The following is a 10,594-nucleotide window of genomic DNA, read 5'->3' as shown; positions in this document are numbered from 1 at the left end:
ATGGCCATCTCAGTCCCCAGACCTGAATATTATTGAAAATCTGTGGTGTGACAGTGAGAGCTGTCCATGCTCGGAAACCATCAAACCTGAATGAATTAGAGGTGTTTTGTAAAGAGGAATGGTCCAAAATACCTCCAACCAGAATCCAGACTCTCATGGGAAGCGTTTAGAAGCTGTTATTTCTGCAAAAGGGGGATCTACTAAATATTGAGTTATTTTTTTTGATTGTGGTGCCCAAATTTATGCACATGCCTAATTTTGTTTAAACAATTATTGCACACTTGGTATAAACTTCGTTTCACTTCTCAAATATCACTGTGTTTGTCTCCTATATGATATATTTAACTGATTTTTTTATCCTAAGAACCAACGATTTATGAAGGAAAATCATTGAAATTAACAAGGTTGCCCAAACTTTTGCAGACCACTGTATTTATATATACAGTATATATATATATGTGTGTGTGTGTACCAAACAGCTACAGAGAATAAAGAAAACGCTAAATTTCATAAAGACCGATGTATGAACAGTTTTATATCCATGCATAGTAAAGGTTCTGGTGCAGCTTTACTGTCTGAAAAAGTTTCTTATTAAAAGAAAAAAAAGCACTTTTTGTCCATTTGCTATGAAACTCTAACGTCTGTTTTTGTCCTGTCGCTGTTTGTGGTGATTATGCTCCACTTGCGTGTTGTAAATATGTCAGATATGGTGTATTTTCAGTGTATGATTTTGTGTATACATGTGTAAATACATTTATGTTCCTGATATAATCGACCTTCATAAAATATGTCCAAATGGCATAAAACATGTCATATCTGTGAAAGTTTGCAGTTTCATTTTTATGTGCGGGAAATGTTTTTGTAAAGTGGAATAAAATAGTGAATATGATTAATGGAGGCTGGTTTCCTTAGAAAGCATCTGAAGCAAACAATTGAGCTTTTTTCCCCCGAAAAAATAGACTTTATTCAGTTTTATTTTACATAAAAAATGTTTTTTATGAGCAGCATTTCAAAAATACCCATAAAAAGGTTGCGGCAATTTAACATATTTATAGTTATAAATTAGGAATAAAATAATAATAAAAAAAAGGTGTAACAAGTCTGTAAACCTTACCATTCAGTTACTGTCACAACTAGAAACGTTAAAACCTGTGACTGAATTCAGAGGCAAAAGCTTCCAAAATAAAGACTGGATTCTCCTATTTTTAAAGCCTAAAACATTTACAACACATCTTAGCGGAAAAGAAAGAAATTGAAACGCAGAAATTATCTGAAATTTGTAAATTTACAGTCAGCAGAGATTTATAGATAAAAAGAAAAAAAATCAAGTATTTTCCCAAATATCAGGCCTGAGTTTTTAGAGTTGCTTCTTCATAATAAAAAGATAAAAAAAAAGATGCTCGATGTTTCTGTACAGTACATAATATCAACAACACTGAAAAGGAAAACATTACAAAATATTCATATATCCTATAATAACTCCCCTTCCCCCAAAGGAAAACAATACTCTGAAGCAACAAACATGTTATGTTGTGGACAAAAAGGCACTTAGCTGTGGGCTGGCAACGTTTTGTCAAGAAACCGGCTGAAATAACACAAAATAACACAGAAACATCAGCCTTCCGCTCACATTGGGAGCCCATAAAGACTTCTGTCTGTTGATGTTACAGGGCGCAGTCCTGCTTGTTGGGTTTAGGTCGATGGTTTTCTGCTGTTCAATGGTCCGAACAGTCAGTTTAAAAACAAACACACCCGTGGCTGCTGTGCACCTCAAAAACTGGTTAAACTTTGTTTTCCTTCGCGACTTTTTAAAATTTTACCTGCCTTTACAGATCGACCCATGCAATATTTAGACCTGTATTCACGTGGCTTGAAATAATAAATATAAACATTCATATCTGCTTTTAAAACGAGGACAGATTTATTTGAAAGCTTCGTGTTTGTCTTGCGAATCCAGGATTTACTGGTTGGATTTTTCGCCGTCTGAACCGGCAGCGAGGCACGGCTCCGGCTGCTGAGGCTCCGCCGGCGCCGTCTGGACGCCGTCGCTTTGGTTCTGCACCGAGTACAGCGCTCTGAACTGGGCCTGATGCTCACCCATCAGCTTGCTGACTCGCGGGGTGATCAGAGTCCTCGCGCACTGAAGTCTCACCAGACCCGCCTGACCCCCAGAAGCAATCCAGACGTGGCTGCTCATGTTGGGGTTGAAGCGTGCCTGAAGAGAAGAGAAGAGCGAAGACCGTTACAAGATGCTCTGCGAGGAGAATATCCAGAATGAGAAGAACGGACCGGACCGCAGCGTTTGAAGTCGAGTTTATCAACAGAGACAAAAACACATCGAGGAGGAAAAAGAAGAAATGTAAAAAAAGGCACTTTATGTGACTAGGATTTTTAGTGTTTGATACATTTAAAAAGACTTTATGGCATTTAAAGAAATAATGGCACCACTAAGGGGGGCCTGACGGGGGCCCCACCCCACCCCGTAAAATTGTGTGCCCTCCCTCAATGCCCCCCATGCTGAACAGGAGATATGTGCTTAAAAATTTAATTATTAACCAATTTACTTACTATTTTAATCTGTTATAGGTTTAGTTACTAACATATTTACTCAATGAACTACGTCTTTCATAACTTATTTACTTACCTACTTAACTACTTATTACTATTACTACTAACTTATTGACTTGCTTATTTGTTTACTTATGCATTTGTGGACTAACTTACTGGCTTATTCGGTTACTCTCTTATTTAATAACCTGTTCAGTTACCCCATTGATTAGCTACTCATTTCCTGAGTAAGTTATTTATTTACTTAAATACCTGCTTATCACCTGCTTGGTCGAAAGTTGTTTGTACCCCTGGCAGAGTTAGATTTTAATATATCTTTTTTCAATCAACAAGTTTGTTTCTGAGCAGGCATCTCCTAAAGGATAATACGACAATCTACAATGAGTATCATCTTTGAGGAAAGATAAATCCAAATTATATAAATTTGAACAAAAAATTATATAATAATAATAATAATACTAATAATACAGTAAAAATGAAATGCTTCCTACAGTGGCTGACAGTCGCATGTTTCTACTGTTATATTTGCTTCCTCACATCTCCTGATGAGCTCAGAGTCTTTAATGCTGGAAGGCCTCCATGCCATCACCCTAATCTGTAGCTACCTGCAGAGTCTCTCTATCAGAGTCGAGCTACAGAGACTTTCCAATCAGAAAAAACAAGTAGAGGATAACTTCCAACCTTAACCTGCAGGGGTGTGAATAATTATGGGCTAAACTGTACTTCCTTTTCTCACTTATGTGCTAACACACTTGTTCCCTTTCTTCCTTAGTTATTTCCCTCCTTCTTTTGTTATTTATTTATTTCCTTCCTTATTTATTTTCTTGTTTCATTCCTTCCTTAGTTATTTATTTCCTTCTTTCCATATTTCCCTCCTTCGCTTATTTACTTCTTTGTTTCCTTCCTTCCTTAGTTATTTCCCTCATTCTTTCTATATTCATTTCCTTGTTTCCTTACTTCCTTATTTCCCTCCTTCTTTTATTTATTTCCTTCCTTATTTCCCCCTTCTTTTATTTATTTCCTTCCTTCTTTTATTTCCTTCCTTCCTTGTTTCCTTCCTTAGTTATTTCTTTCCTTCTTTCCTTCCTTCCTTATTTCCCTCCTTCTTTGCTTATTTACTTCCTTGTGTCCCTTCTTCCTTAGTTATTTCCCTCCTTCTTTCCTTATTTATTTCCTTGTTTCCTTATTTATTTCCTTCCTTCCTTCTTTCTCTCCTTTTATTTATTTCCTTCCTTATTTCCCTCTTTCTTTTATTTATTTCCTTTTTTATTTCCCTCCTTCATTTCCTTCCTTCCTTCCTTCGTTATTTCTTTCCTTCTTTCTCTCCTTCTTTGCTTATTACTTCCTTGTGTCCTTCCTTCCTTAGTTAGTTCCCTCCTTCTTTCCTTATTTATTAGCTTGTTTCCTTATTTCCCTCCTTTTATTTTTTCCTTGTTTCCTTATTTATTTCCTTCCTTCCTTCTTTCCCTCCTTTTATTTATTTCCTTGTTTCCTTCCATATTCCCCCCTCCTTTGCTTATTTACTTCCGTGCTTCCTTCCTTCGTTATTTCCCTCCTTCTTTGCTTATTTACTTCCTTGTTTCCTTCCTTCCTTATTTCCCTCCTTCTTTTTTATTTATCTATTTATATACTGATTTTCCTACATTCTATTTTATTAACTTGATGATTTACTTCCTGCCTTGCTTATTTGTTTCCTTCCTTCCTTAGTTCTTTCTTTACCTATGAACAGACTTATTCCCTTATTTACTTACCACATTATTTATTAACATATTATCCTTCATCAAGACATATTTACTGACTTGTTTATTTACTCCTTCTTATTTATTTCCCACCTTTCATGCGTCCCTATTTAAGTATTTAAGCTGATGCCATTATAGTGTAAGTATCACATGACGCTACAATCCTGACCCTCAACCCCCCATCAGCCCATTATATATAGAAATATTTCTATATTTTATATAGAAATGACAGTTTAATGTCTACGTCTGCTCCCACTGGGTTCTCGATCAATTAAGCTTTTATTTGTGGTATATTCCTCTACAATCATTTGAGCTTCTGTTAGAAATCAGTAAGCGCTGTTATTTATGAGGACTTTCCTCCTTTTTCTTTGCCTCTGAATGACTCAGCTGTCGCTCTAAAGAAGTCAATAAAACTCCTAACTCAATCTTCTCTTTTTGAAAAAAGCACATCGCCCTTTTTCTCGTCCGTAAATCCTCCCAGAGCTTTTAGCTTTTGTTTTCTTTTTTACCCTCTCACTCATCGTCTTTCTTTCTCTTATCCATTTATTCCCTTCAAAAAAACAAAACTAGTCAAAAACTGACATTTTCTCCCCTAAATTCGACCCATAAAGCGTCAGCCGATCATTTTGGCCCGAAGGGCAAAGCCACTCCCTCGACTCTGCCTCTTAAAATTAAACACATCATATCCTCAAATGGCTGCTCTCCATCTCCCCCTCCTTCCTCCTGCTGGCAGTGACATTTTTCTAATTTTCCACGTCATTACATTTGGCCTGACTTTATAGCTGCCCATCAGAGAAGGAGGCACATCTCACCTTTGATTTCTTTCTCTCTCGTTCTGGCATTTATCTATTCCTTCGCCCTTTTTTCTTCACTATATGTGCTGCAGAATGACTGTGAAAACACCTGAAGTGTTGATAAGACGTACCTTGTACAGAGCAGCCAAAGGCATGTCGTCCATGTTTAAAACAGTCGATCCTTCTGTGTTCTTCATGTGTTTCCACAAAGGTCGCTTACAGAATCTATGAAGGGTTCGCTGCAAGTCAGATTGGACAATCATCAGCATAAAATATTCAAACCATGCAAACTAGAAACAACATCCCTGCAGGTGTACAAAGAATTTCTAACTACTTTTCAGATGGCTCCCGTGAAAAATGAATGTCCTGTGTTTGAATTCATTAATACAGGAGATTTGGACAAAGGCACAGTTTAGTTTTAGGGATTTATTCTTTGTGGAGTTCTAGACAATAAACTTCTGTTCCCTCAGTTCATCCGTCCTATAGAAAGTAGTCCTGGCTCAGTTCTCTTGTAGTTTGCTGTGTCTTAGATAAAAACTACCGGCTCGGCCATTACTGTCACTAACTATATATACTCCCTACGATTTTAGCCTTAATTCTATGAAATAGAAAAATTACAGGACATGTTCTGGAGATTTTGAGGCACAGGCAGAAGCAAACGTTTTTGTTTTTAGGAAAAACAGTTGCTATATGATGAATTACTCCTAACTAAAATCTGAAATAAGTACTAATATATGTATGTTGTTGCAAAACGTTTCAAAGTTGTACAACTTTACATTATCTTTAGTGGTGAAAAATGGTCCCAAACATAATTTCTTTTAGTTAAAACTAACTTTTGGGGGTTCAGCTAAATTTCTATCCTGCAGGTGGGTTTGATGCGTGGAGAAAATGCTGGACAGACAGATGGATAACAGATTGTTTGATGGACGGATAAAAGGACTGATGGAAGGGTGGTCATATAGATTATTTGATGGAGGGATGGATGGATTTATTGAAGCATCGGATGGATGTATTGTTATGTGGTTGGGTCACTAAAATGTTTATGGAAAATGAATAAAGTCTGAAAACACATTTTTTCCCCCCCTTAATGCTATTAGACCTGGAAAACAGAGGCATTAAACTCTTACAGGACTATGTAGGAACCCTTTCCACGCTTTATAGCACTCTTCTAACTACAAATAAACACACAATTCTTTTTTTCTCCAAATAACTTCTCTCAATATTCCAATTGTTGACTATAAACGCATAGTTTTTAATCAGTTTTAATGTGTATAAACTGAACAGGACTAGAGCTGCTGGCTGACACCAACTCATTTCTGTAATTGCAGATTTGTGAAAACGTTGATATCAACACATTAGTAGCTTAACTTGCTTTTCTTCAAGTCATTTAAGCTTTGCAAATCAAATCAACATTGCTATTATAATAACAGAGCATCAGCTTACCATGTCCAAGTCTTTAAAGTGCAGGTAGTGTTTTTTAACAGCGTCTTTGTACGCCTGAAACTGCAGATGAGGACCTTCTACAACGCTTCCTCCCTCATGAGCTTCCTGGTTTGCTTGGAGTTCGACCTCTGACCTTTCTGTCTCTCCTGAGTCCTGCCCACCGCCGCCTTGTCCTTCCTCTTTCTCGCCTTTATTTCCTTCTTCAGTCGCTTCACAAGGCACCAGAGATGTGAGGTAGGCGGGCTGAGGGAAAAGGGTTCATAAGCGACTTTTAACATCTGCTTAAAACTTTGGTCAAATAAAAATATATTTATTTTTTAAATAAGTTTTTTTTTTAATAGAACTTGACTTACAAAACGTCTCATGTCTGTTTTCTTCACATTGATAAGATTGAAGTTGGACAGCGGCAGCATGGAGATAATCACCTCGCCGAGCGTGTCTGATGACAACACGCTGTGCAGCCAATCAGAGTACGAGATGGACTGCAAAGACACAAACAGACCCACCCACAGCGAGACATAAAGTCATGAAGATCAGTTTTCTGAGGACAATACAAAACATCCCAACAGAAAGTTTATCTGAAACAACAGATTTGTGAAGCTCTGAGTGTTTGTGAAAATGTCTTGCTTGGCGTCACAATATTCAAGAAACCATAAATGTTAAGAGCAATAAATGAAATCTGGAAAGTACAAAACACTGACTAAATATTCTTTTATGTCAAACAGTATTTTCCTCAACCAAACTAAACTGAGCCTAATGAGGATTAAATTATGACTTTCTGAGTCACATTTTAGACCACTAGCACCAAGATATTCTGATTTTACCCCCAGTGGTCCGCAACCCTTGGGCCACACATTGGTGCCGGTCCGTGGGTCAATTGGTACCAAGCTGCATGGAGAAAATAAATAACTTACGTCGTTTCAGTTTTACTTATTATCTCAGTCTGAGCAATGTCTTATTTAGAAAAAATGGACGGATTCTGGCCCTTACGTCCGTCCATGACTGCCTCTAGATGCATGTCACGGCCGCATAAACTAATGCACCGTGCTAATGCCAAGAAGCTGTTCGCTATTGGTGAAAAACTGATAGGGACTAAATGACAGAGTAGACTGGGACATAAATAAGAGTAGAGTGGGACATGAGCAACACACTTCAGGTGTCATCATCTCCTATCATCTCAAGATGGGGCCGTCTTGTTGCAGAGAAACAAGCTCTGGTCGTATCATTTTCAATTGTTGTATTTATCCGGCACACCCTAAAGGCCGGTCCTTAAAAATATTTTCTGGCATTAAACCGGACCGTGGTGCACAAAGGGTTGGGGACCACTGATCTGGGGAATAAGTCCACTTTGTTTGTTTGTTTCCTCTCTGAGGCAGGTCATCTCTGCAGGAAGGTTGCACTCACCCAGACAGTCGTATTCCGAGGAATCGCAAAGTAACTGTGCAGATGGTGATCAATATAATGAACTCCTATTGAAGCTCTCCTAAAACAACAACAATAGAAAAAAAAAGAAGAAATCTATCAGGCTATTTCAATTTGAACAAATCTTAATTTTGATGGTCAGAAATTCAAAACAAAGGCATCATTTGCATTGAACCACTCTGCTAGTGTCTAAAATAGCTGATGTGTCAAGAATCATTTAATTAAATTTTTTTTATAAACGTATTACTGGATTAAATGGGAGGTATAATTGCAGTATTTTTTGGACTATAAATCACACTTTATTTCATAGTTAGGCCAATCCTGCGACTTGTACATCAGGTTTAAATGGTAATTCATATTGACCAACATGAACCAGTGAATGAACATTACCGGCTATAGCCACAAGAGGGCGCTCAAGGCTAGTGAAAACTAAAGTCTGCTCTTGTACCACTTAAAAAATAATTGAAACATTAACTTATAGACAACAGAGACTGAACACATGTTTGTATGTTGTTTCGCTGTTTCAGTTTGCATCCACACAGCTGTCCGTGAAGCTAATAACAGCTAGCGCTAGCTAAAGGTATTTTGTACGGGCGGTTTAAAACTTCGCAGATGCACGTGAGCTTTATGTTGCTCTAAAACAACGGTCTAATTTCTGCGTAATTTTGACTACTTTCAGCGCAATGGGCCATTTTAGGCTGAAACCTTCCCAGTTGAAGTTGCTGGCTTGTACTGCTAATTTATCCTATTCAACCTCCTGGGTATGTTCCATAATATTCAGCCGGTTAAAGATGCTGCTGTGTAATTAATTAAATTAGTTTACCAGAATAAATGACAGTTTTTAGTCTTGGATTGTGTGAAATGAATTTCTAAATAAATGCGATTTATAGTCTGGTGCGACTTATATATGTTTTTTTTCCCTCTTTATGACAATTTGTTTTGACTGATGCGACTTACTGTATATTACGTGGTAAATTATAGTTCGAAAGATACGGTAAGCACTAGTATAGCAACAAGTTGTAGGTAAAAAACATAGAAAAGAAATTAACTTGTTGGTTTTGGGTCTTTAAAGGGGATATTTGCAAAATCCACTTTCTTAGCCCTTAAATACATTTTCTTGTGTACTTGGAGTCTCTAGGAATGCATAAATGTTGGATGTAGTCTGCCCAGTTGCCGTGTAGATGTCTTTATGTTTTGTTTGGATAATTTTTTTCAAGACATTCAGTTTTGTCGGTTCTCTATTGTGTTTTTTTTTTAACAATTATGTCAGAGTATTTGCTGCGTAGCTTCACAACAAGGTCATGGACTTCTGCCAAACCAATTTGGGGAATCCGCCATTTAACCCCTGAAAAAAGTTACATTGTTAATTGGTCACAGCTGCAGCTCATGAAAAATTGCACTGTGTGCACATCAGGAGGGACTGAGAGTTTTGTAAACTCTGTTACGCAGTGGGATTATTTCACCGGCAGACAATGGGACAGAGACGAAAAGAAATGTGATCTACTTTTAATCTGATCTACTTTTAAAGCCTGATGAAATAGGCATGGCTCTGCTGGGATCGGGCCGACCAAGCTTACAAAGTTACATTTTACGGCCCAATTTAGTAGTCCAAACTCAAGGATAATGACGCTACAAGTGGATTAGTCAAAATGAATAGTTGAGTGTATAAACCCACACAATACATCACACGTTCCCTAGCATACTACAAAAATGGCTGAATGGGTTTGTGTGGAACGCTCTGTGACCCGGAGGGGGCTGGGGCGTTAAGTGCCTCCTTTAGATTTAAAGAGACGGGTTAGTAGAAGAGATCTCTGGATCATAGTGCTCTGCTCAAGATGAAAACATTTCCTCTGCTTTTCAGTTAACTGTGAGTTTACATCATTTGATTTTAATCTTTAATTTTCTTTTAAATTTCCGGAGTTTGCGGATCTTTTTAGCTTATTTGTAAAAAAAAACACACACTAAGGTTTCCAGTGAACATGTTTAGTTCATAATATATATTACAATATTCAATACAAAATATGTTTTAGATTGAATGTGGGAAAAACCAGAGTGCAAGAAAGAGGGAGGAAGGATGCCTGATGGAAATGTGTTGGACAAACAGGTGGATGAATGAATGAATGAATGAATGAATGACAGGGAAATGAGATGTCTGGAAATACAAATATTTTTTCCATATTCTGTTTCCTTTTTCTACAATTATCTTTTACTCAAGTACTCTTAATTGGAAAAAAAAGTTAATGTTTTCCAGTATTTTACATCCTGAGTAGGAAATCAGTTCTTTGCCGGTTTGTGCATTTCCAGCTAATCCGTATTTAGTATTTATAAAGCAAAGTATTTTTGCAGAATAACTGATTAGGGCCTCATGAAAGAGGCCCTAAAAGAAAATGAGTTCTTGTAAATTCAGGAATAAGTCAACAATATGGACTTTTAATTGGCTCATTAGAACTAGATTTGCTGACTTTAGTTGACCAGATCAGAACTTTTCCAGTCAATATTTCATAGAAGTTGAAGCTTTTTGAAATGGTGTTTACTGGTGCATTGACAAATGTTTTAAATGTTTTATCATCCATTTATGCCAGAGTAATGCAACGTAAAAGTCTCAATCTGTTAAAAAGACATTTTTAC

General features: G+C 37.1%; 1 protein-coding gene across 1 annotated transcript in view; it reads right to left on the bottom strand.

The window, feature by feature from the left end:
* Positions 1 to 945: 945 nt before the first annotated feature.
* gtf3c2 (general transcription factor IIIC, polypeptide 2, beta) overlaps positions 946 to 10,594 on the bottom strand; it is a 33,277-nt gene continuing 23,628 nt past the window's right edge. Inside the window, exons 16-20 of the mRNA XM_036147178.1 lie at positions 7,949 to 8,027; positions 6,898 to 7,026; positions 6,545 to 6,787; positions 5,233 to 5,340; positions 946 to 2,215 (exon numbers count right to left, since the gene is read on the bottom strand). Coding sequence (XP_036003071.1) covers positions 1,961 to 2,215; positions 5,233 to 5,340; positions 6,545 to 6,787; positions 6,898 to 7,026; positions 7,949 to 8,027 — 814 coding nt within the window. The 3' untranslated portion in view covers positions 946 to 1,960. The remainder of the gene's footprint in view (positions 2,216 to 5,232; positions 5,341 to 6,544; positions 6,788 to 6,897; positions 7,027 to 7,948; positions 8,028 to 10,594) is intronic.

Source organism: Fundulus heteroclitus, chromosome 15 (assembly GCF_011125445.2).
Source record: "Fundulus heteroclitus isolate FHET01 chromosome 15, MU-UCD_Fhet_4.1, whole genome shotgun sequence".
NCBI classification, from domain to species: Eukaryota; Metazoa; Chordata; class Actinopteri; order Cyprinodontiformes; family Fundulidae; genus Fundulus; species Fundulus heteroclitus.
Note: the sequence above shows the minus strand (reverse complement) of the source record. Positions and strands in the feature narration are given on the sequence as shown.